This window comes from Mustela lutreola, chromosome 18, assembly GCF_030435805.1.
Source record: "Mustela lutreola isolate mMusLut2 chromosome 18, mMusLut2.pri, whole genome shotgun sequence".
In the NCBI taxonomy this organism is placed as follows: domain Eukaryota; kingdom Metazoa; phylum Chordata; class Mammalia; order Carnivora; family Mustelidae; genus Mustela; species Mustela lutreola.
The window spans coordinates 7,482,946-7,510,706 of record NC_081307.1 but is presented as its reverse complement, the minus strand read 5'-3'; the positions used below and the strand labels follow the sequence as shown (position 1 = coordinate 7,510,706).

The window sequence follows — 27,761 nt, the reverse complement described above, 5'->3', positions numbered from 1 at the left end:
GGGTCTTCAGACACTGGCCTATTACCAGGTTCATGGACTGGTATGGCTCCCATTAGGGAGGGACCTGAGAAGATTGCTGTCTATTCACTTGATGGGTCCCTGAGTGGCCAGGACTGCTCCCTGACTAGTGGAAAGGACTAGAGCAGAAGATAAAGCTAGTTCAGGATCTCTTGATGTGCAGGGATGAGCATCTACTATTGGGTCTCTGTGCTGGCAGGACAGCTTGTGGACTAAGGCTTGGAGCTTCTGAAACCTAGTATAGATCCCCTTCAGAATCTTTGGGATTGCAGGAGGTGGGTCCCTTGGTTGGTGGATCTGGTGGGGGATCTGGTGGTATGGCTATGATGGCACTGGAGCCAAGTTTAGGGCCCTTGAGGCTTTCTGGGGTTCTAGCTCAGAGTGTCTCATTTTGGATCCTTGTGCCAGCAAGTGTATTCACAGACTGTGGTTGCTAGGTTCACAAGTATACGGTTCTTTTAGAAATGCTGGGGTGGTTGACAAGAGTGTCTCCCACTGGGACCTGGACCCTTCAGGCAGACTGTGGCTGTGAAGAAACTAGAGCTAATTATAGGGCCCTTTCAAGTGCTCAAGGGGCACAGATGGGACTCTCTCCTGCATGGCCCCTGTGCCAACAGGCCTGTTCAAGGAGAGTGGCTGGGAGGGGACTGGAGTTGAGTAGAAGGCCCTTTAAGATTCTATAATCTGTGTTTGACAGGTTTATCTCCAGAGGCTCCCAGACTGTGGGTCAAGGGGGCCTAAAGTTCATGGACCACAGCTGGGACTGAGGTCCGTATACCTACTATTTGATGTACATGTGGGTGTGACTTCTCTCGGGTGCTTTGGTATTTGGTGCTGGTGACAGATCTAAAGCCAGATGGGTCTGTAGCCCTTCAGGGTATAGAGCTGCTTCTGAGTCTATAGCCAGGACCATGGTTGGTAAGTCAGCTTCCTAGTGTACAAGCCTAACTTCTCAAAATGGCTCTCCTTAGTCTTGGACTACAGAGGGGTTTCATAATCTCCTATTTGGATCCAGATCTCTTGCAAAGGCATTTTGTCATGGATAGATTTCAAAATATTATGTGTGTGGTGGGGGTTATTGTTAAGGGATGTTTTATGAGGTCATTTTGCTGATATCACTTCTCTCTTGTTGACTTTATTCCTTCTAGTGCATACAGAGATTTACAATATAGCAGGAAAAAAACCCTCCTATTTCCCAGTACCCTTGAGGTAGGTAGGGCTGTTTTCCCTCCAGCTATAAATCAAGACTTCCTGGGAAGGGAATATAAGGGACCACTTGAAGGGCCGGTTGTAATGTCCAGCAGTATAAAACAGTATGATTGGTGGGGTCTAGAATACAGGAATACAGGCTCTGCCACATGCGTAGTCCTCTTTTAAATCCATGACACTGAGGGGAGGTGAAGAGTTAGGTACGTTTACCAGAAAAAAGAAAGAGAGAGAGAGAGATGAGAAATCATACTGAATAGAATTAAAAAAGAAAAAAGGAAAAGAAAACAAGTCAACAAAATACAGAAACAAACAAACAAATAAAATAGACATCATTGCAGTTAAATTTTATTATATAGTCTCTGCTTTCTTCAGCTTCAGTGCCTGAGACTAGTCATTACTGGTCATGTTTTAGTGTGCTCAGGCTGCCATGAAAAATACTAGCTCCCAGTTGGCTTAAACAACAGAAAGTTATTTCTCATAGTTCTGGAGCCTGGTAAGTCCCAAGATCAAGGTGCCATTAAGGTACATTTCCTTCTTAGACCTCTTCTCTTGGCTCATAGGTGGTTATCATCTTACTGTGTGCTCACATGACCCCTTTTCTGTGTGCATGTGCAGGGCCAGAAAGAAAGAGAGCACAAACTCTCTGGCGTCTCAGGAAGGCACTAATCCTGTCAGACCAGGTTCCATCCTCATCTAAACTTAATTATCTCCAGAAGTCTTCATCTCCAAATACCATCATGCAGCATCTGAATTTTGAGACAGTACAAACATTGAGTTCATAAAGAGAGCCACTAGAATAGACTTAAATTTTAAGAGAAGTAGGATACTACTCATTCCTTTTTCATGCCCAAATACCTTTTAGCTGTTGTGTTGTGCATTCTGCTCAGTGTGGTAAAGGCTTTGAAGCATTTCCTAAACATTTGCACGTTTCGGTTTATTTTAGGTATTTGTTTAGTTTTGGTCTAAGCATAAGTGAGAAATATTGGTCAGTGTATTAGGGTTCTCTCCAGAGAAGCAGAACTAATAGGATGTGTGTATGTTTGTGTGTGTGTGTGTGTGTGTGTTTGTGTGTGTGTGTGTGTCTCTGTGTGTGTAGGATTTTTTATAGGAAATTTAAAAAATTATTTATTTATTTGACACACAGATCACAAGTAGGGAGAGAGGTAGGCAGAGAGAGAGGGGAAAGCAGGCTCCCTGCTGAGCAGAGAGCCCGATGCGGGCCTCGATCTCAGAACTCTGAGATCATGACCTGAGCAGAAGGCAGAGGCTTAACCCACTGAGCCACCCAGGCACCCTGTGTAGGAATTTTTTTATATGGAATTGGCTTACACGATTATGGAGATTAACAAGTCCTAGGATCCAATATCTTCAGTAGGCAAGCTGGACACTCAGAAGAGCTAATGGTGTAGTTCTGGTCTAAAGTCTGGGACAGAGAAGATAGTTAAGCACGAAGGGAGACTGTGGGTGCTTAAGCCATTTCTTTGTGTGACTTACTATTACCTTCAGGATCTGCTCAAGCTTACCATGTATCTGCCACTTTAATTTGATGATGGAATATTACTGTGTCTGCTAGACTTTAAGGCATGGTGGGTCAGGTAAACACCCAGTTCATGTCCTGGACATGACTGGATAGTTCATGGACAGTTAGGTCCTGTGGTAACTTGGTAGCTTATGGTTAAGTGTTCAGTCTAGAAAGGCCTCCATAGCAGGCCACGAGCTGTATCTAAAAAAGAGAGTAGTTATCTGGTGAGGATGGAAGGATTTTCCTTCAAAATCCTAAGTACTAACATAGTGCTGTTCACCTCTGAGGAACTGCCAGAGGGTCCAGAGAGCATTCCTATTGCCACTGATAGCTGAAGCATCACCGAATGTTTTGGAGCAAGGGCCCATTTGGCAGAGCAGTTTGTGTGGCCTCCTAGACCTGTTGCAGAATCTTCTCTTGCTCTAGTCCATACTCCACTAGCAGCTTTTCCGGTCACATGGTAAGTGGACTTGAGTAACACGCCCAGATCAGGACTGTATCGCCTCCAAAGTCAAAGGCCCACTAATTGTCTTACTTCTTTTTAATTGCCAGTGGGGCCTGATGTCACATCTTATCCTTCACTTTTTTTTTTTTTTTTAAGATTTTACTTATTTTTTATTTAATGGACAGAGATCACAAGTAGGCAGAGAGGCAGGCAGGGCGGGGGGGAAGCAGGCTCCTTGCTGAGCAGAGAGCCCGATGTGGGGCTCAATCCCAGGACCCTGAGATCATGACCTGGGCCGAAGGCAGAGGCTTTAACCCACTGAGCCACCCAGGTGCCCCTTATCCTTCACTTCTGAAAGGAACTGTAGATGTGTTACGCACCACCGGCTCCTAGAAATTTCACAGATGTAGAAGACCCCGGATTTTTTCTCAGATTTGCTTTCCACCTCTGACATGCAGTTTGTCTTACTGATTGATCTACAGCATTGCTATTTCTTCTTCTTCTTTTTTTTTTTTTTTTAAGATTTTATTTATTTATTTGACAGAGATCACAAGTAGGCAGAGAGGCAGGCAGAGAGAGAGGAGGAAGCAGGGAGAGAGGAGGAAGCAGGCTCACTGCTGAGCAGAGAGCCCAATGCGGGGCTCAGTCCCAGGACCCTGAGATCATGACCTGAGCCGAAGGCAGAGGCTTTAACCCACTGAGCCACCCAGGTGCCTCAGTGTTGCTACTTCTTGCTCACTAGGTTTAGTCAGGGTAATGGCATCCATAGAATGGATGGAATTATCTTTCTTCCAAAAGATAAGAAAAAGTCGATCAAGATCCCCCCAAACTAACTTATGGTGTAGGGCTGGAGAGTTGCTGTACCCCTGAGAGAGGATTGCCAACTGAAAGCAAAGTGCATCTGGTGATGGTTAGCAGCTGGGGTGGAGAGAACAGTACCTGCCAGGTCAGCAGCTGCGTCCCAGGTGCCAGGAGATCCGTGAATGTGCTCAAGCAATAGAACCACAGTAGCTAGAGCAGCACTTACCTCCCCAGCTGCTTGAGCTTCTGATAATCCACTCTCGTTCTCCAAGATCAGTCTGTCTTCTGCACGGCCAGATAGCTTAGTTGACCTGGATTACCTTTCCAGTCCTTAATGGTGGTATTGACTTTGCAGTGGTTCCTGGATTGTGGTATTTATCCCTTTTGGTTTACTGTTTTCCTAGGTAGTAGCAGTTCTAGTGGCTTCCAGTTGGCCTTTCCTGCCATAATGGCCCTGACTCCACAGGTCAGGGAGCCAGTGTGGGGATTCTGCTAGTTGCTGATTGTGTGTGTTCCAGTTGTGCATTTTGGAGCTGGGGAAATAAGCCCAGGATGGGTTTGGGATGCAGTGGGCCTCCTGTGAGTGAGGAGGACCTGAGCTGAAGCTCCATTGATAGCTGACCTCCATAGCTCCCTACTTTGACTGGTAGGCCACCGTGATGTTTTGGGTCTTCTGGATTCAGTGTCGGTTCAGAGCCAGTGTCCAGTAGTTCCTGAGAGGTCTGATGATTTTCGTTTTGCACAATGCCCGGTTACCCTGGCATATGGCCATAGATCCTGTTGGGGAAGGATTGGAGAAAGAGTAAGAGTATACATTTTGGGCCGTGAATCAAGTGTCTACCTAAAGAGGACCAGTCCTCCCGTTCATGTAGGGGGTTCTGGGTGTGTAATGAGGCTCAAGTTTGGCAGTTGATTGAGGGCCTATTACACTGTTTTGTTCATTTGACCTCGAACTTTTCTGCTTATACAGATGTAGTAAAAATTTATTGGTACACTTCCTCTCTTTTTTATTTCTAGGAGCACCATGATCAGCTTATCAATGCCTTAGGTCTGTGCAAATCAGACTTTTCTGATTGCTTCTTTGACTTTGCTCTTTATTATGGTGATCATATCCACCTTGCCTTTGCAGTTGAGTGCCTTTGCACTTGCCCTACCCCTGGCATTCAGTTAACTCCCGTGACATTTGTATGCCAATTCAGTGACTGCTGTTCCTAATGTAAAGTGGCCTAAGATAAGAGTGATGATACAACAATTTAGGACTGCAGGGACTCCCCTCACAATTTATTTCTCACAGTTATGGTGAAAGGTGTGTCTGCTGGACCCCTCCAGAGTGAGTGAATGGGTCTGAAATGGCAAACCCATTCTTAACATTACAACCTTCCCTAAGTCTTTGAATTGTTTCTCCTGCCTTTAACCAAGACACGTCTAGCATTTCCAACATGCTCAGCATGGGCTAACTTCTGGTCCATATTTTAGTTGATTAACCAACAAACTGTTAAAGCTCTTTCTAAATCCCTATCCTGCAGCATTGAATGCAGAATCTCTACTTAGTAAGTGCCTTGATAAATTTGGCCTGATCCCACTTTATGATCCTCCCACCATTATTCCACACCCTTAATATCCATTCTGACACATGTTCTGTCATGATAAATTAGAAGACTCAAGTAGTTCTTTTCCTCCTTATAGGTCACACTTTTAGGGGCCTGCTGAGATTTGAGTCTAGTGGATAGGTCTAACAGAGAAGAGGGCTGGTGGAGATGATTTCTGTGGAGAATCAGCATTGTCTTGCAGGACAGCTTCCTCATAGGAGACCATTACAATTTCCTCAGGCAATGCTGTGCTAATCCCTCTTCTTGAGAGTGAAGGGGCCTTTTCTGTTGACAGTAGGGAGATTGCTTCCACTGGCAAGAAGGACTTATGAGTATTTAGGGGCTCCCTGATTCAGGTTAGACTTCTGTTCATTTGACCTAGAACTTTTCTTCTTACACAGATATTGGGGTTTTGCCACACATCTCATTCCAACTTTCAGGATCACATTCTGTCCCCCTAGTGCCCTCACTTTAGTAGTAGATACCCTGCAAAGTTGGGAGGTCCAATTTGTGTTGTAATCTCACCAGTTGAAGGATGAAATTCTGGGTTTGATTTTCAGAGTTCTCAGCCCTGTGGCTACAAAAGATTAAGGTCTCCTTTAGGTTATTTTTGTTGTATTTGAGCTGAGAGTTCAAGTTTCTGAGCTTATTCTTTTTATCCTCTACTTTGTCCAGTGACATTAGGAGTAGCCATTGATCTCATATTTGTTAGTTTGACGGAAGTGTTTGAAAATACCGTATGCACAATTACCCAGGTCCTTGATTCTTATAAGTTGATTAGGAATAACAAGTAGTGATATTTTGCATGTCTTCCTGCCAGATCATGCTATGGACTCTCAGTACTCTTCTCTTGCAAATGAAGTCATTAACATCTTTAAATGTAGTCAGGTAAGAGCCAATTCCAGAAACCCAGGGACCAATACAGAAAACTCATCTTTAAAAACTATTCTTCTAGAACCAGTCTTGGTATCTGCATTAGTCAGGGTTCTCCTGAGAAACAGAACCAATAGGAATTATATATATATGTGCTATTATATATAATAACCAGGAAAGCTGATGATAGTTCTAGTCTGGAAGCCAGCAGTCTCAAGGACTATGAAGAGCCAATATTTTAGTTCATGTTAGGAGGAAGACAGAATCAGCCTGAGGTTGAAGACAGGCAGGCAGGAGTAATTCTTACTCAGGGACAGGTCAGGCTTTTTGTTCTAGTCTGTCCCTCATCTGATGGGATGAGGTCCCTGCATGTTAGGAAAGCGATCTACTTTACTCAGTCTATTAATTTAAATGTTAAACTGACCAAAAAAAGCACCCTCACAGAAACACTTAGAATAATTTTTGACCACAGATCTGACACTCTGTCTGTTCTGTACAGGTGATAAGCATCATAATTATTATGAATTAATGAAGTTCCAAGTAAAAATATTTATTGGGAAAAAAAATTCTGTAAAATGTGGTGGATTGTAATATTCATTTATCTTCTTTATTTGCTACACCCTCTCAAAATAGAAAGGAATAAATGGGGAATAAGTCTTGAAGTATGGAATGTATGAGATTTCAACAGTAGATAAAGATTTTGACACGTTTTGAAAAACTGAAAGAGGATAGAAGATAGTAGACCGTAGTGGAATCTACAGTTTATAGTGCAAACTGATGGGATGTGAACAAGAAGACTCTCTTACGCTGGCAGAACCCTAAACACATTGGTTTTCAGCTCAGATTTGGAAAAACTGGTTGTAGCTGAGAGTGGGGTGAAGCGTGAATTACTAAATATAGAATTACTTTTAGTCCAATCATGGAAAGGCTAGCTGGTTGTCCTCTCTGCCCACTCTTCCTCTGTGGTCATCAGAGCAATAGCAAGTAGTTGCCTATTCCTCCAGGTTGGAAGTGAGACAGTAGAACTTCTGATACATAGTTGGCTGTCCTCTGTGAGATGCCTTTCTCCCTATCCTAATGCTAGTATCCTGTTCCTCTTCTTGCACATATAACTGCACTATGGATGGATTGTTACATAAAATTGGAAATTCTTGGAAGAAGCTGAGCAGAAAGACTGAGACAGAAAAATGAGAGAAAGATAAAAGCCTGACAGGATCAATTAAAGATTTTAAAATCTAACTAATTTAAACCTTTGGAGAAAGAAAATAGAGAAAATGGACAATTGTGAAATTACAGAGCACTTATTAAAGAAGAATCCTGATAGCTTCCAGAGATAAAACAAACAAACAAATAAAAACAAAACAAAACCCCAAAGCAAACAAAAGAATACAAAGGTCACAAATAAAGGAATGCGATTGAAAACTGCATTCTGGAATACAGGGGAGCCATGCTTTTATGTTTCTGAAAGAGTCTCAACCTAGAATTCTGCCAAAGTATCAGTCAAGTGAGATGGGCACAATAAAAACAATTCAGACATTCAAAGGCTCAGAAAATTGGTCTTTTCTTTTCTTAAGAAATCATTTAATGTACTTTTCCAGCAAATGAGGAAGTAACCTGAAAAGAGAAAGAATTGTTATCTAGGATACAGAAGAATGTCAAAGAGAAATTCCAAGATAATAGCTGTGATTATTCTCCAAGCTGGAGAATAATCAGTTCATTTGGAGCAAGGGATCCCTAAAGGAAGGTCTCTAGAGAAAGAGGAAACTCAGAAGATGAAATGACATAATAGCCTTTTTAAAAAAATTTTTTGGTGGGGGTTTGAATATTGATATGACAGAGGCTGATTGTGTAAGAAGAAAGGCAAGTGTTTGCTATAGCAAAAACAAAAGCTATATAAGAGAGAAAATACACTCTTAATACTCAGCTTTGAAATCAACAATGTTTTGTTTTAATTGTTGGCAAGGAATACTTAGTCCCTACTTCACTGTGTCCTTGTGGAGGAATTCAGGTTTTCAGTGGCTTCAGCAACATGACTGAGTAAGAGGTTCCTCATTTGTGTCTGCACCCCTCCAACCCCACCTCAATAATAACAATTTGGTATCCATTCATCGACAAAAGTGCCTTTGTGGGAGCCGTGGGATCTAGCATCATATATCAAGGGACCAGGGAGGAGCTTTGTCTACTGTGTGTTAGATAGTTAGGTTATAAGGACCTTGGTGCTGGCTGTGGACCCTTTGGTGGCCTCTTTCTGGCTCTAACCCTTCTGGGCTGCAGTCTGTAAGTCCCTAAAAACACAGTCTTAGACAATCACCCACAGATGAGAGAACCTTTGCAGGTTTCCAGCAGAGAAGTTCCAGCACAGTGTTGGAGCAAAATACATGAGTTTAGACATTAGAGTGGGTAAGAGGAGCAGTTTGGCTTTACCTGCATCGCCCCTCTCAAGATGGCACAGCTTAGGGGCCAGATAAATCTTTTTAGCCTGCGGTTTCTCCCACGAGGGGAAGTGAGAGTGGTTGAGTGAGTGAGCACCTGGCTTTCTCAGCTGTGCAAGACCTGTTCACTCTCACCTCATCCAGAGTGTGGACTTTTGACCTGCATGACTGAAAGGAGGGGATAAGAAGCTGGGAGAATGGCACATTACTCTTGGAGGACATTAAAGGGATGTGATCTGAGAGTCCTATGTACCATTTAGGAAGATTGAAATCATACCAAGTATCTTTTCTGACCACACTGGTGTGAAAGTGGGAATCATCAACAAGAGAAAAACTTAGAAGTTCATAAATAAGTAGAAATTAAACATCACGTTCCTGAACAACCAGTGGTATATCAGTAGTATTTTGAAACAAACATAATTTAAAGACTACAAACTAAAACTTATGGGATACAGCAAAAGCATTTCTGATGTGAAAGTTCATAGCAGTAAACACCTACATTAAGATAAATGAAAGATGTCAAACAACATAACTTTATACCTCGAGGAAATAGAAAATGAGTAAATTAAGCCCAGATTTAGTAAAAGGAAGGAAATAACAAAGATCATGATAATAATAAAGATAAATGAAGTAGAGACAGAAAAATAATAGAAAAGATCAAAGAAATAAGAGCTGATTTCTTGAAAATATAAACAAAATGGGCAAATCTTTAGTTAGGCTAAGAAAAAAGAAGACTCAGGTGCCTGGGTGGCTCAGTGGGTTAAAGCCTCTGCCTTCGGCTTAGGTCATGATCCAGGGTCCTGGGATCGGGTCCCGCATCGGGCTCTCTGCTCATCGGGGAGCCTGCTTCCTCCTCTCTCTCTGCCTGCTTCTCTGCCTGCATATGATTGCTGTCAAATAAATAAATAAAATCTTAAAAAAAAGGAAAAGAAAAGAAAAAAGAAGACAAAAAATAAAAGATAGAGGAGACATTACAACTGATACCATAGAACAAAGGTTCTTAAGAGACTACTGTGGACAGTTATATGCTAATAAATTGGATAACCTAGAGAAAACATAAATTTCTAGACATACAGCCTAGCAGGACTAAATCATGATGAAATAGAAAATCTGAATAGGCCAATAACATGAAAGGAGATTGAATCAGCAATCAACAATCTTTCAACATAGAAAAGCCCAGAGCCGGATTGTTTAACTAGTGAGTGCTACCAAACATTTAAAGAAGAATTAATGCCAGTCCTTTTTAATCTCTTCAAAAGATTGAAGAGAACACTCTTGAACTCATTTTACAAGGTCAGCATTACCTTGATGCCCAATAAAGACACTGCAAAAAAGGAAAATTACAGTCCAATATTTTGGATGAATATAGATGCATAAATTGTCAACAAAATACTCGCAAACTGAATTCAACACATTAAAAAGATCGTACACCATGATCAAGTGGTATTTATCCCTGGAATGCAAGGGTGGTTCAATATAAGCAAATAAATAAGTATGATATACCATATTAATAAAATGAAATATAAAATTATGCTCCTCTCATATGCAGAAAAGGCATTTGACAAAATACAGCATACATTTTTCATTAAAAAACTTTCGGGACGCCTGGGTGGCTCAGTTGGTTAAGCCGCTGCCTTCAGCTCAGGTCATGATCCCAGCATCCTGGGATCGAGTCCCACATCAGGCTCCTTGCTCAGCAGGAGCCTGCTTCTCCATTCTGCCTCTGCCTGCCACTGTCTGCCTGTGCTCACTCTGACAAATAAATGAATTTAAAAAAAAAAAAAAAACTTTCAACAAAATGGATATAGGAGGCATGTACCTCCTCATAATAAAGGCCATATAAGATAAATCTATAGCTTACATCATACACAGTGGTAAAAGGTTGACAGCTTTTCACCTAGGATCAGAAATGATACAAGGATGTCCGCTCTTACTACTCTTATTCAACATAGTACTGAAAGTCCTACTCAGAGCATCTAGGCAAGAAAAAGTGATAAAAGTCATCCAAATCTGAATAGAAAAAGTGACATTGTTTTTGTTTGATATGATATGGTATCTTTTAAATAAAAAGTTCTATAGACTTCCAAAAAAACTGTTAAAACTAATCTGTGAATTTGGTAAGTTGTAGGATACAAGGTCAACATACAGAAATCAGTTGCATATGTATACACTAACAGTGAACTAACTTAAAAAGAAATAAAGGAAACCATCCCATTCACAATAGCTTCCCAAAAAAGTGCTTATGAACAAATTTAAGAAAGGAGATGAAAGATATGTTGACTGAAAACCATAAGACTGTGATGAAAAAAATTGAAAAAAACAAATAAATGGCAAGATATCCTATGTTCATGGATGGAAAGAATTAGTATTGTTAAAATGTCCATATTATCCAAAGCCATCTATTCAGTGCAATCCAATGGTATATTTCATAAAAATAGAACAATCTTAAATGTTGAATGGACCCATAAGGATCCCAAATAGCCAAAGCAGTCCTGAGAAGACCAAAGCTTGAAGCATGCAATTCCTGATTTTAAACTATGTTACAAAGCTATAGTAATCAAAGAAGTATAGTGCTGGCATAAAAAGAGACACACAGATCAATGGAATTGAATCAAGAGCCAAGAAAGAACCCTGCATATATGATCAACTAGTATTTGACAAGGCTATTCAACAAGACTACTCAATGAGGAAAGGATAATCTTTTCAGTTAGTGGTACTGGGAAACTGGATATTCATATGCTATTGAGTATTCAGTAATATTAGACCCCTATCTTATACCACTCACAGAAATAACTCAACATGAAGTATAGACCGGAAACTGTAGAGCTCCTAGAAGAACATGTGAAAGAAAGCTCCTTGACGTTGGTCTTTGATTTTTTTTTTTTTGTATGACATCAAAAGCGTAAGCAAAAAAAGCAAAGATAATTAAATGGGACTATATAAAATTTAAATAGCCTCTGTATAGTAATAGAAATAGTAAAAAAAGTGAAAAGGCAACCTTTGGGATGGGAGAAAATATTTGCAAATCATTTATCTGATAAGAAGTTAATATCCAAAATACATAAGGAATTCATATAACTCAATAGCAAAAAAGCAATCCAATTTTTAAAAAATGTGCAAAGGACCTGAACAGACGTTTTTATAAAGACAACAAATGGCCAACAGGTACATGAAGAAATGTTTAGCATCACTAATCATTAGGGAAATGGGTGTCAAAATCACAATGAGGTATCACCTCATCCTTGTTATATAGCTCTCATCACATGTCAAGAGAGAGCTGTTCATGAGGACATGGGAAAATGGAACTCTTGTGCATCATTGGTGGGAATGGAAACTGGTACAGCTGCTGTAGAAAATAGTATGGAATTTCCTAAAAAAATGGAAAATAGATCTACCATATGATCTAGCAATCCCACTTCTGGGAGAATATCCAGGGGAAATGAAAACAGGATCTTGAGGAGATATCTGTACTCCTATAATAAGCAAATAAGCAAACTCCTATAATAATTGTAGCATTATTTACAATAGCCAGGATAACCTAAGTGGCCATCAGCTGATGAATGGGTAAAGATGATGTGGTATACACCACACACACACACACACATGTGTATATACACATATATACATACATACACACACACAGATTGGAATATTATTCAGTCATGGGAAAGAAGGAAATTCTGCCACTTGTGATAACATAGGTGTATCTTGAGGGTGTTAGGCTAAGTGAAAAAAGTCAGATGGAGAAAGACAAATACTGTTTGAACTTATGTGTGGAATCTAAAAAGCTGAACTAATAGAAATTGAAAGTAGAATGGTGATTTCCAGGGATTCAAGGTAGGAAGGTGGTGGAAATGGGAAGATGTTAGTCAAAGGATATAAATTCTCAGTTTAAAGATGAATAAATTCTTGGAATCTAATATTCAGCATTTTGATCATAGTTAATAATACTGTACTATGTGCTTGAAAGTACTAATATGTCTTAACTGTTCTCACTACTAAAAAGAAATGGTAATTATATGGAGGGATGCAGGTTATTAACCAGTCGTACTGTGGCACTCATTTCTCAGAATACAGGTTTTTAAAAATCACTGTGTTATATAACTTAAAGTCACACAATATTATACATCAATTATATCTCAGTAAAGTTGGAAGAAAACAAATAATGCTCTCAGCCTCAGTATGTTCCTTTTTCACACCCTCTTTCACTCATTGGTGTAATTAATGAGTTTGGGAGAAGACACTGGGCATGGGTGCCTCAGCCCCTTCTGTCTTCTCTTTTCAGATCTACCTGCCTGCAGAGAGGGCACATTCTGGTCTGCTCTCTGAGCCATGCAGTAGAATTAGCAGGGCAGGCTCTGCTTCTGTGGGGGGAGGCCTGTGGTTGTCCAGAGCAACCTGTGATTAGGCAGGTAAGTTTGATTTTGGGGGTGCAGTATTAGGAAGCCCATTTTGCTGTCTGCTTTAGTCATGTTAAATGCCTTGTTGAAAATAAAGTTGATACTTTAATTTCCACTTGTCAGCATCCCGTTTTTGTTTTTTCTTCCACCTAGTTCCTTACTTGCTTAAGGAATAATGATGTGTAATGTACTGATGGGACAGTATCCCAGTATTAGTTGTGTAAATGTGAAGCAATATTTGAGAAGACGAAGGAGAGGTATTTGGGTTCCTGTTAGAGAGCTGAATTCTGGGCGCCTAGGTGACTCAATCTTTAGGTGGCTGACTTCGGCTCAGTTCATGATCCCAGGGTCCTGGGATCAAGGCCCACATTGGACTACCTGCTCAGCAGGAAGCCTGCTTCTCCCTCTCCCGCTCCCACTGCTTGTGTTCCCTCTCTCACTGTGTCTCTCTCTGTCAAATAAATAAATAAATAAAATAAAATAAAAAAACAACTGAATTCTTACCTATCATAAAAGGCATGAGTTGATGCTGTCTAGAACAGATAAATCAAGAAATAGCATAAAGTAAGTCATGGAGATGAAAACTACAGTGTAGGGAATATGATCAGTAATATTGTAACTTTGTATGATGACAGATGCTACACTTATCTGGATGATTTGTAATATATGTAATTGTTGGATCATTATGGTGTACACCTGTAACTAATATCTTATGAATATATATACTTCAATTAAAATAAAAAAGACTGGAAACTACCTGTCCCCATGCTCCCCCACCAAAAGAAAGAAAGAAAGAAAAAGAAATAGTATACTAATTTAAAATAGGGTGGGATTTATCATTTATATTGCTTCCAGACTGCTGGACTGGCAGTGTAGATAGAAATGGGTCATGGAGTTGTTTCATCCTAAACACTGTTAGCAGTATTTGATTTTTAGCCATGTTCAATGTATTTTGTTTAAAAAAATTAAGTGAAAAAGACGAAGATAAACTGGTACCCTGTTCTTCAGAAGTCAGTTTAGAAGTGTTCTGTCAGCTTGATTGAGAATAGCACAGCATTGACATTTAGAGGCTTTTGCTGTCATTCATAGGCTGAGTGTTTCTCTGGTGGGAAAAAATTCTGACAGTGGTGACTCAGTTTATTGGAATGCTTGATTACTTAAAAATGTATGGGTTACCAAAGTTATGAGATTTTTCTCTGAACCAATGACTATATCAGAAAGTGCATGATTGTCTGGTTTGAAAATCATAACCAACAAAATATGGCTTTTTCCCTTTCCCAAAATGTAAGAAAGAGATGGCAAAAAGATTTTCTGACTATGAAAATGACTCTGCTTTGGAAATTGGGCATGCTTTGATGGCTGTAAAAGCTGTCAGGTGTTCATGTCAGATTTGGTGCTTGGTTTAATATCTTTGGTCATTTCTAAGAATGAAACCTCCATGTTTAATAAGTTGACTCTCTCTTCAATCTTGCATAAATATTCCAACTGCATTCGAAGAGTGTATTCTCACTTATAACGTATAGTGTTTGATAATTGTATTTCCAGATCTTTCACATTCTTATTTGTTCTCGGTGTGTTCAAGATTTAGAGAAAGGAATGTAAAAGTCTCCTAGTAGCTTTCTGTTTTCATTTCCCGATGTATAACATTTTTTGCACTAAGGATGCTGAATCTATGTTTGTGGCAGAGTTTGTCGACTATTACGTTTTAGTTGTGTTACATTTTTTAATTTAAAACTTGATATTTATTTATTTCATTTTTTCTCCAGTGTTCCAAAATTCTTTGTTTATGCACCACACCCAGCGCTCCATGCAATACTTGCCCTCCATAATACCCACCACCAGGCTTACCCATCCCCCACCCCTTCCCTTCCAAAACCCTCAGTTTGTTTCTCAGCATCCATAGCCTCTCATGATTACATTTTTTATTGGTTCAAAATGTCCCTTTGGTAAATCTTCATGGTTTTATCTTAAATTTTACCTTGATTGATATTGTTATCATACTTTCTTTATATTTGAGTTTGCCTAATAGAAGTTTTGTCCAACTCTTTTCAGAGTTGTTTTAAGCCTGAGCTTTATGAATACCATATGATTATTTATTATTTCATGACCCAATCTAAGTTTTTCTTCTTTTGGAAAAAAAAAACTAAAAAGATTATGGGAAGGGGAGCCTTGGTGGCTCAGATGGTTAAGCGGTTAAGCATCTGCCTTCCACTCAGGGCATAATCTCCAGGTCTTGGGATTGAGCCTGGTGTCCTGTCATGCTCCCAGTTCAGCAGAGGGTCTGCTTGTCCCTCACTCTCTGCTTCTGCTGTCTCTGTCTCTCAAATGAATAAAGTCTTTAGAAAATAGATTATTATTTAACAATTTCATCGTTAAAAAATTTAAAAATATCGTGGAGAACAAAAAATAAAGGTCCCTTGCTGATACCCTACTAATTTCCCCTCTTTTGAAACTCATTTCCTAGGGGTAACTACTGTTAACATTATTTTTTTAAATCTGTCCAGTTCTCTTTCTGGGCATTTACAAGTGTATATACTCCCCACCATCCCATTAGACTTTGGGATAAGACTTTAGATAATGTTATGAAATGTTTTTACTCAATAGCACAGTGCAGAGATCCTTCATGTCATTATATGGAAATCTACTTTATTCCATTATAGATGCAGTCTTGACTTAACCACATTGCAGAAGTTTATAGCGTATGTAGTTGATTTGTTAGTTGACTTTACCAGCATTGAACACTCTTCTACATTTAATCTCATCTACTTTAAAAAAAATTAGTTATTTATTTGAGAGAGAGAGAAAGGGAGAGTGCACATAAGTAGAGGTTTGGGGCAGAAGGAGAAGCACACTCCCTACTAAGCAAGGAGCCTGACGTGGGGCTTGATCCCAGGACTTTGGGATCATGACCTGAGCTGAAGGTAGATGCTTAACCAACTGAGCTACCCAGGCGCCCCTAATCTCATCTACTTTTATAAGTACTTTTGTAGGATAGATTTTCTGGAATAGATTTTTAAAGTAAGGTACATACATGTTTAAAAATTGATAGAAACTGTCAATTTACTTTTCAACAAGATGGCGGTAATTTATATTCCACTAATTGGATATGAGGGTGTCTTATTTTTGATAATGTTTTATATTATCAGTCTTTTAAATTTTTGACATCCTGATTGACAAAAAGCTACGTTATTATTTTAGTTTGCATTTCTGTTCTTGAGCATCTTCTCATATCTTTATTAGCTCTGTGTATCTTTTCTGTTAAGTCAGTATTTATATTATAGTTTTTGTTTTTCTGCTGGTTTATTTTATCATTTTTAAGGGCTCCTCGTATGTAGAGAATATTAATAAACAGTTATATCTACTTTTTGTAATTTAGCATTTGTCTTTGCTACAAAGAAATTTTAAAATATCATAAGGTTATTTCACTTTGTTTTGCCCGAGTTTCATGTCATGCTTAGAAAAGCTTTTTGTATTCCAGTAAAATATAAAAATTCTCCTATTTTTTTGTATATTTATAGTTTTGTTGGGCTTTGACTTTAATAAGTACAGTTTAATACATTAACATTTCATTCTATTTCTATGATCTTACTTAATGATGTTTTAAAAGGTTTTCTTAATATCTTGTGCTGTATCTTCCTCTCTTATTATATTGCACAAATTGTGTTTGAGTGTGTGTGTTTATGAGTTCAGTATGGAGGTTATATATATTTTTCTTTCTGTTATACTGCTTTTTTAAATGACACATTAATTTATTTTCTTCCAGTGATGTCAGGAAGAAAAATAGTATCTGCTGATTTCTTCCATGTAAGATGTACCACTATTACTTCCAAACCCCCACAAATTCTTTTTTTGTTGAAAAAATACTGGCTTTAAGTTCTGGGTGATTACTAACATATATAGGTATATTTTAAGGGCTTTTATCTTTTTGTGTTTTATTTAAAATTTTTGTCTTTTTGTGTTGTGTTACTATGTCAACAACATTCATGTACAAGGGTAGTAAATGCCTGGTATATGTACCTATACTTATATACTGATGGAACAAAACACCAAACATTTTCTTTTTCTTTTTTTAAAAGGTTTTATTTATTTATTTGACACACAGAGAGAGTGAGCAAGCACACAAGCATGGAGAATGGGAGACAGAGGGAGAAGTGGGTTCTTACTGAGCAGGGAGCCCGACATTGGGCTCAATCCCAGGATCCCGGGATTATGACCTGAGCCGAAGGCAGGCGCTTAACTGAATCAACCACCCAGGTGCCCCATTACTAGAATTTTCTGTAGCGGTAAATAGGATAAGTTAGATCCTGTTCTTTCTGCTATCTACTAAAGGCTGGACTCTGGGGACTTTGAGCAGGCTGACAGTACATACGTATTCATATTAAATTTTTTATTTAAAGTCAATTTAGTTAACATATAGTATAATAATAGTTTCAAGCTTTATATATTCAACATTTATTTAGGGGAGGAGCTGAACATTAAGGGGGAAAAGAAATGTAAAAAGAGAACTCTTGAGTAGCTCCTTTTTAAATTATCCTAGGTAGTTCTGCTTTGGCTCCAAAGTCACACCCTGAAATTAATAAGCAGGAAGTCCTAAAGTTGAGTTCATCTGCTCTCCTTTACTTGTGGTTGGTGGTGGTGGTGGAGGCTGGGTAGTATTGGAGAGGATGGTCTTACTTTACCCCTTCAAGCAATTTATCAGGGTATTCCTTCCAATTTGGTCCTAACCATTCAACAAAGTAAATAATGCCAGTCAGAACACTTTTCTACTAAGAACTAGGAAGTTGTGGTCCCTAAAGTGAGTCTGTGAGATCTTAACACATTTCATCTTATTTCTGTGATCTTATTTAATGCCTCAGTCATCTACTCTAAGTCAGTTATTGAAAGAAAAGTCTCCTCCTAGCTGAATAGAGAAGCTATTGGTAAATATCTCCTCTAAAGCTCATACATATGAAAAAAGTATTTTGAAATCTTTATTCAGAGAAATGGCTGGGTGGAGGACAGGGGAGGAGTGACTTATTACTGTAGAATCTTCTGTACTTTAAAATTTCTAATCATATGAATATATTTCTTACTTAAAAATTAACTGACTCTGAAAAACAATATGAGGGTTTTGAAGGGGAGGGGGGTGGGAGGTCGGGGTACCAGGTGGTGGGTATTGTAGAGGGCACGGATTGCATGGAGCACTGGGTGTGGTGCAAAAATAATGCTGAAAATAAAAAATAAAAAATATTAACTGAAAGTTAGTAAAGAATTTGGACAATCCTCTGACTCTTTAATAATGTTGAAACCTATGTATTTTCAGAATAATAAAGGTATCTATTGATATTGCATTATTCTCTAATTCTTTATTTCATTAGAGCATTTAAACATTTTGATTTTGTGTAATTGGTTGCTTAATAAAATTTTAAGATAGTACTCCATGACTTTTAAGAAAAGTTAGTCTCTTTTTCTAACTTTTCTCTGGAGAATAGTTTTTCACGGGCACCTGGGTAGCTCATTGGGTTAAAGCCTCTGCTTTCAGATCAGGTCAGGATCCCAGGGTCCTGGGATCAAGCCCCGCATCGGGCTCTCTGCTCAGCAGGGAGCCTGCTTCCACCTCTCTCTCTGTCTGCCTGCCTCTCTGCCTACTTGTGATCTCTGCCTGTCAAATAAATAAATAAAATCTTAAAAAAAAAAAAGAATAGTTTTTCATAAGTTTTAATTTCTAGTACGTTTTTAGCTGATTCCTTTAGGTCTGTAATATTTTTCTCATGTAATGATACTTTTTATATCTCTTTGAATATTTAGGACTCATTTGTATTTCATATCTCAGAATTTCTAGAACTATATAAGATAATAATGGCTTACTTTCAATAGTGGTTTTAGTAGAAATGTTTCTATTAATTCATCATTAATCATGATACTAGAAGATAGGTTTTATCTTATCAACAAGGTAAACTTTTATTTTGGAAGAATTTTAAAAATTAAATTGAGTTTTAAATTTTATAGAATACTGTTTTGGTATCTTGTAATAATGGCAATTTATATGAGGTATTATGGGAATAGATTTCTTATTATTGAGACTTTATTATAATTTAACTTTCTATAATAGTGATATCAACTCTATCTGGTTACTCTTGATTTGAAAAAGTCCATTTGTGAATATTTTACTTAGGGTTTTCATATCTATATTTGTATGGGATAATAGATTATAATTTTATCATTGTTTTTGGCCTTTGTGTCATCCTTGTCTTTTTTGATAGTTATGTTAATTTCACTTATTTTTCTACATTTTCATTAAAAAATGTTAACAATTCCTTCCAAGTTTAAAAGAATTCAGCATGAAATAATCTGTGCATAGCTCTTCTGGGCACTTGATTAATGTGATCAATTTTTCCTTATTCATTAGTTCACTTTTTTTTTTCAGATTTGTAGAAACTTTCAATGCGTAAATGCTTCTGTTCTGAATTATGACTGTGATATTCAGAAAAAGTGTCACGGACATGGGGTAGGTAATATTTTCTTTTGGTTTGTTCATGAAGTAGCACTGAATCATGAGAATTCCCAATGAGGGAATGAGGCTTAGGTGATTCTTTCCAAGATTTTTAGATAATGGGGGAATTTAGATATCTGATAAATGTTTCATTCTTAAAAAGAGTGCCTGTGGATTTGCATGAATTGAATGCTTTTTCTTGGCTTCTTTTATTGAGTTTATGATGCAGAGCAATATTCACAATTAACCAAAGTGTGTGTTTTTTTTTTTTTTTCTGAAGGTATGTAATAGCAATAAGAATTGTCACTGTGATAATGGCTGGGCTCCCCCAAATTGTGAGACTAAAGGATATGGAGGAAGTGTGGACAGTGGACCTACATACAATGGCAAGTAATACCGTCATACAGTGGCTCATGTCAGAAATTGGGCATCCTTTGGGCGCCTGGGTGGCTCAGTGGGTTAAGCCGCTGCCTTCGGCTCAGGTCATGATCTCAAGATCCTGGGATCGAGTCCCGCATCGGGCTCTCTGCTCAGCGGGCAGCCTGCTTCCCTCTCTCTCTCTCTCTGCCTGCCTCTCTGCCTACTGTGATCTCGTTCTGTCAAATAAATAAATAAAATCTTAAAAAAAAAAAAAAAGAAATTGGGCATCCTTGTACTTCTCCCTCACTTCCCACGTTGGTTATACACTAAATATGTTGATTCTGCCTCCTGAATTTCTTGTGAATGTATCTATTTTTTTAATCCCTGTTGCCCAGAATTAGATAACTACTCCCAGAATTACATACTACTCTTAACTACGCTCCCTCTTGCTTCCTATAATCCATATTCCATAACTACGATATAGAATTTTAGTGTTTCTCTTCAGGAATTGTTTTCATTATGCCATCGTCCTGCTTTGAGTTCAGTGCTTCTACATTGCTATTAGGATGAGATCCAGAAATCCTTAACACAGCTTAAATACCCTGTATGATTTGCCCCTACCTTGATTTTCCAGCTTCTTTTCATTATGCTTAAGATGTTGTAACTTTTGGGGGCGTCTGTGTGGCTCAGTTCATTGGGGGTCTGGTGCTTGATTTTGGCTCACATCTCAGGATTGTGGGATTAAGCCCCATACCCAGTTCTGAGCTCAGCAGGGAGTCTGAGATTCTCTCTCTTCCTTCTCCCTCTGCCCTTTCTCTGATGTGTGTGCATGGGCGTGTGCTCATTTGCTCTCAGTTAAATAAATAAATCTTTTTAAAAAAGATATTGTAACTTCTTTCATTTCCTCTAATAGGCTACTACTGTTTTAACTCTGGTCTTCATACAGTATTATATTCACATTGTGGAAATTTGGCTAATGGCTACTCAAATACAGTTTATAACTTATTTTCTTGAAACTTTTCCCTGACTACCTAAATCTGAATTAGTATGCCTCTTCTTTTATTTATTTATTTATTTATTATTTTTTAAAAGATTTTATTTATTTGACAGAGAGCAAGATCACAGGTAGGCAGAGAGGCAGGCAGAGAGAAAGGGGGAAGCAGGCTCCCCGCTGAGCAGAGAGCCCAATGCAGGGCTCGATTCCAGGACCCTGGGATCATGACCTGAGCTGAAGGCAGAGGCTTTAACCCACTGAGCCACCCAGGTGCTGCTAGTATGCCTCTTCTATTTGTTCTTTTACTGTAAGCACTATCATGTACTATGAAATTACTTATTTACTTTTTTCCCTAATAGATAATAGACTATGAGTGAGCTCCTTGTTTACCAGTATCTTCCTAGTAAGAATATATGCTTGCTTTCTTTTGGGTGAATACTAAGAAGACTGGTTGGCTCATAGAGTATGTTTATGTTTCACATTTTAAGAAACTGCCAAACTGTTTTCCAAAGTGGTTATACCATTTTATATTCTCTCCAGCTGTACATAAGGGTTCTAATTTTTCCATATCCTCCCAACACTTGATATGGTCAGTCTTTTTAATTTTAGCCCTTCTAGCAGATGAATGCTATTTCTTTAATTCCTAATGATGTTAAGCATTTTTTGCGTGCTTCTTTGCCATCCACATATCTTAAGTGATGTGTCTTCAAATCATTTTGTCCAGTTCTTAGGTTGTCTTCTTGAGTTCTTTATTCTGGATACAAGTTTTTTATGACATATGTGCTTTGTAAATATTTTCTCCCAGTCTGCTTACTTTGAGTTCCATTTGTTGTTCTTTTTCTAATTTCTGAAGGTAGAAGATGAGATGATTGTACTTTTCTAATATAGGTGTTGTAGTGCTATCAGTTTTCCTCTAATACTGCTTTTTTTTTTTTTACATTATACCAATTTTGATACATTGTGCCTTTAATTCAGCTCAAAATAACTTCTGATATTTTTAATATTAACTTCTAATATTTTTAAAAAAGATTTTATTTATTTATTTGACAGAGACAGAGATCACAAGTAGGCAGAGGAGGCAGCCAGAGAGAGGGGGGAGCAGGCTCCCTGCTGAGCAGAGAACCCGATGCGGGGCTCGATCCCAGAACCCTGGAATCATGACCTGAGCTGAAAGAAGAGGCTTAACCCACTGAGCCATCCAGGTGGCCCAGTTTCTAATAAAAATATTTTTTTTTTTGACTTGAGTTATTTAAAGATGCTTTACTTCATTTTGAAGTATCTGAGGGATTTTTTCAGATATCTTAGTGTTATTATTTCCCATTTCTTATACTGTAGTCAGGGGGCATAATTTATATGACTTGAATACTTTTATATTTTCTGAAACTTGTATTTTGGCCCAGATTATGGTTTATCTCATGAAAAGGTTCTATGTACACTTGAAAAGAATGCATATTCTGCTATAATTGGTTAGAGTTTTATAAATAATTAGTTCATGTTAATTGACATGAAATCTAAGTTTTAGATTTCCTTACTGATTTCTATATACTTGTTCTGTTAGTTATGAGAGAGGAATACTGAAGTCTCTGGTGTTATTCTCACTGCTGATTTGCCTGTTTGTCCTTGCCATTCTGTCAGTTTTTGTTCTATGTACCGTGAAGCTGTGTTCTCTTGATAAATTGACCCCTTTATCATTATGACCTGTTTATAGCTGGTAATATTCTGAGCTGTGCAGTTAGGAATTAATATAGCTATTCCAGATTTCTTTTGGTTAGTTAGCATGGGAAATCCTTTCTCATTCTTCCTCTTTTAATCTATTTCTGCCTTGATATTTATTTATATATTTTATTTTATTTTTTTAGAATGAGAGAGAAGCAAGACTGTGTCTGGGAGTGGGGGCAAGGAGTGAGGGGCAGAGGGAGAATGAGGGAGAGAGAATCCTGAGTAGGCTCTATGCTCAGTGCTGAGGGTTGTCAGTCTTTATATCTAAAGTAGATTTCTGGTAGGCAGGATATAGTTTGGTCTTGCTTGTTTTGTTTTGCTTTGTTTTAAGTAGGCCCACTCCCAGTATGGGGCTTGAACTCACAACCCTGAGATCAAATGTTGCACACACTACAGACTGAGCCAGACAGGTACCTCTTGGATTTGTTCTTTTAGTCAGTCTGCGAGTCTTTGCATTTTAATTGACTTGTTTTGACCACTTACATTTAATTAGTAATGTTTGGGTTAAAATCAGTCATATTGCTATTTTTCTATCACAGTCTCTCTTTATGTGATATTTTACCACTTCACTCGGCTTCTTCCATTTCCCTCCTCCTGGCTTTTGTGCTGTTGTCATCATACTTCTACATGTGTTATAAACCCTACCATATATTGTTATTATTTTTGCTGTAAACAGTTGGTTTTTTTTTTCAACAATTACTAAGATTTTATAAAGAATCACCAGATTTTATAAAACCACAGTATCCAAAGGAAAATCCTATAGCCCCAAAGAGCTACAACATATTGTTACATACTGATTTGGTAGGTACATTTGCCCAACTGGTTGCTAGGTTGTTCCAACTCGATTTATTTTTATCTTTTTATCTTCCTAAAGTTGGGAGATCTCAGAATTCAGTACTTGTAACTCTTCTCTTTTTATCTTTACTTCATCCCTAGTGATCCCATTAAATTTAAATTTAAATTTTAAAAATTTAAATTAAATTTAAATCCCATAAAATTTAAATGTCCTTAAGTGCCATCTATATTAGGTAATCAGGTGTATTAGCCCTGATAAAAAAATGACCTGATACAACAAACATTTATTTGCCTTTCTCATCAGCATGTGCAATGTAGGTTGATAGATTGACTTTGCTTACAGTAGTTAAACTCAGAGACTTAGACTGGTCTCTGGATTCACCATGATAAGGAGTTAAGATCTTAGAGTGAAGTTCTAAGGTATGCTTGAACATGAGAAGATAACTTAAAAGAATCATTTCCTGACCCTTTGTATGTTTCTAACCAAAGGTGACAATACACTTTTTCTGGTCACATTTTTTTGGCTAATAGAAGTTATGTGGACATACCTAACCTGAAGTCAGGTATTTTTAGCCTTTATATTTTGGGAGAGGAGGAAAACTGGAAATAATGGATATGTTATATCCATTATAACTGGAAATTACAAATGGTGAACATTTGTAATGCTTATCATACCCAGCTAAATAGTAATAATTTATGAATTTATATCTTTGGACTTGACTTCCGTAACTCTTACATCCAAGAGTTGGTTATCTTTTAAATTTATTTATTTATTTTTTAAGATTTTATTTATTTGACACAGAGAGAGAGAGAACATGCAGGGGATGCTGCAGGGAGAGGGGCAGGGAGAAGTAGATTCTCCGCTGTACAGGAAGCTTGTGCAGGGCTCAATCCCAGGACCCTAGGATCATGACCAAACTGAAGGCAGATGCCTAACCAACTGAGCCACCCTGGCACCCCTTTTAAATTGATTTAAATGATAGAAAAGTTCTTTATATTTACCCATGTATTTACCATTTCTTATGCTCTTAATATTTGTATGTAAAATTCTGTTTCCATCTGGTATCATTGAATTTTTGCTTGAAGGACTTATTTTCATGTTTCTTATAATGTAGGTCTGTCAGTTACTAGTACTTTCAGTTTTTGTGTATCTTTTTTTTTTTTTTTTTAAGATTTTATTTATTTGGGAGAGAGAGATAGAGAATGATCAGGGGAAGGACCAGAAGGAAAGGGACAAGCAGACTCTGTGCTGAGTGCAGAGCCCAACATGGGGCTGAGATCATGACCTGAGGTGAAATCAAGAGTCAGACCCTCAACTGACTGAGCTACCCAGCACCCCTAGTTGTTGTATATCTTAAAAAGTTTTTATTTTGCTTCCTTCTTGAATGATAACTTGATAAAGAATTTTAAGGGTAGCAGTCTGTGTCTACCCTCTGGAGACTGTACTCTAGCCCCCACATTTACTTTTTCAAAGATGTTTCTCCATTGTCTTCTGGCTGGTATTACTTTTCCTGAGAAAATGGGCCATCATCTTTTCTCTTTTGGTCTTTTATTTTTTAGGTGTCTTTTTTACTCTGCTTGCTTGTAAGATTTTCTCTTTATCTCTGGTTTTTAGTATTTGACTGTAATATGCCTTGGTGTGCTTCAGATTTGTTGGCCTTTTTGGATTTGTGCTTTTATAGTTTCTTTCACATTTGGGAAGATTATGGTCATTATTTCTTCAAATATTTTTTCTGCTTTCTTCTTCAGGATTCCAGTTGCATGGATATTTGGCTACTTGGAGTTTTTTCACATCTCACTGATTTGCTTTTTTTTTTTTTTTTTTAATTATTTTCTGCTTTAAATTTTAAATAGTTACTATTGTTATTCTTTAGTTCACTCCTATTCTTTGATGTCTGATCTGCCATTAATTCCATCCAGTGTGTTTTTTATCACAGACATTATAGGTTTTATTTCTGTAAGTTCTGGGTTTTTTTTTTTTTTTAATGTATCTTTCATGTCTCTGTGTAGCATGTTTGATCTTTATTCTAGTTTCTTGAGCACGTGGAATACAATTAGAATAACTTCTAGTGACTTTGTCTACTAGTTCTATTATCATCTGTAGCATTTCTTAGTTTTGATTGATTGATTTTTCTCCTCATTTTGGGTTGTATGTTTCTTCTTTGCATGTCCTGTGATTCCCCCCCACCCCACTGGATGCCAGAAACTGAATTTTGTCTTGTTGTATACTGGATATTTCGGGATTTCTATTGATAAGTCTTGTTCTTATGTGCTTATGTTACTTGGACATAGTTTGATCCTTTTGGCTCTTGCTTTTAAGCTCTATTAGGGAGGACCTGAGCGGTTATTCTAGAGCTGATTTTGCCCCATTACTGAGGCAAAAAGCCTTCTGTTTGTTCTACTCAGTGTCATACTGATTATGAAGTTTTCTGCTGTGAATGGTAGGAATAGGCACTCTTCCTCATCCTGTGTGACCTGTGGGGTTTGTTCCCACAAATCCTTTCAGAGGGTTCTTTCTCTGGCTTCAGGTGATTTTTTTATTTATTTATTTATTTTTTTTTTAGGTGATTTCTTTATATGTGTACATTGCTCAGTACCCAGCTGAATATTTGAGAGGAACCCTCCGCAGATCTTTCAAGTTATGTCAGCATCGCTCTCCCTTCCAGTTCTTTGCTCAGTGAACTCCAGCTGCTTTGGCCTCCTCAGACAACCAGCTCCATCTCCTCAATTCAAGGAGTCTACTGAGCTTTGCTTGAGTTCCCTCACCTCCCATTATGATCTGTTAACTTTCCCTAGGCAACAAACTGGGACATGTGTAAAGCTTGCCTTACTCCTGTCTCTCTGGGACCGCTTTTCTTTATCTGATGCCCAGTGTCTTAAACCCTGTTGCTTAATATATTTTGCCTGGTTTTCTGGTTGTTAAAGCTCCCAGGATAAATCTGGTTCCTGGTACTCCATCTTGGCTAGAAGTCAAAGTTGGAACTACAGATTTTAATAGCCATGTATCAATCCATTGAGTGGATTGGATGTGCCATAACTCACCTTAGTGGGTTTCTAATCATTTGACATTTAGGTTGTTCATAAATTTTTGAAATGCATCAGTAACTTTGTAGTGTGCATCTTAATACTTACATACTTTTTCCAGTTGAAGGATAGATTGCTGGTAATGAGATTATTAGGTTGAAGTTATAATCCTTTCTATGGTCCTTGACCAAAATTCCAAATGAATTTGTGTTATCATTGGCAGTATGAATGTATCAGTTTCAACGTAACCTTGCCAGGTTTAGATGCTTTAATTTAAATTATGTCTGCTCATTAGTAAGTATCAAATGAGATATCAAGCTCACTTTAGTTCTCTTATTTTTAACTGGGTTGAATGTTCTTTCATGTAGTTTCATACAAGTTTTAACAAATTTAACAAAATTATGCGGACAACTTTACAGTTTATCACTGCTGTTTATACTTACTATATCCTTTCTTTTCCTAAAGATCAAATTAATGTGAATTTATAGATTTCTAAAATTCTAAAAGTATCAAATGAGAGATCAAGCTCACTTTAGTTCTCTTATTTTTAACTGGGTTGAATGTTCTTTCATGTAGTTTCATATAAATTTTAACAAATTTAACAAAATTATGTGGACAACTTTACAGTTAATCACTGCTGTTTATACTTGCTATATCCTTTCTTTTCCTAAAGATCAAATTAATGTGAATTTATAGATTTCTAAAATTTGTAAGTCTTAAAACCCAGAAGCCATAAAAATAAGATTAATAAATTCAACTACATAAGAATAATAAACTTATGCATGAAGAAAGGCATTGTACTACTGAAAGACAAATGACAAAATAAGGAAAATACTTCCAACTCATGTCACAGACAAAGCTATTTTCCTAATATATAAAGAGCTTTTAGAAACTACGAAGAAAGGAAATAATAGTCCAATAGAAAATAGACTGAGCAGAAAAAAGAAACACAATATTTCCTTACACATGAACAGTTGCTCACCTCATAGTATAGAAAAGAATATAAATTAAAATGATATGAGATACAGTTTTTCACCCATTAGGTTGGCAAAATGCAGAGTTTGACTCTATGGGTGAGGCTTTGAGGAATTCTTGTATATTCCTGGCT

The 27,761-nt window shown here is 37.7% G+C and overlaps 1 protein-coding gene across 1 annotated transcript in view; it reads left to right on the top strand.

The window, feature by feature from the left end:
- The window catches only part of ADAM9 (ADAM metallopeptidase domain 9), a 148,260-nt gene that overhangs the window by 107,410 nt on the left and 13,089 nt on the right, over window positions 1-27,761 (top strand). Inside the window, exons 17-18 of the mRNA XM_059155828.1 lie at window positions 19,696-19,776; window positions 20,042-20,147. Of these exons, the coding sequence (XP_059011811.1) occupies window positions 19,696-19,776; window positions 20,042-20,147 (187 nt within the window). The remainder of the gene's footprint in view (window positions 1-19,695; window positions 19,777-20,041; window positions 20,148-27,761) is intronic.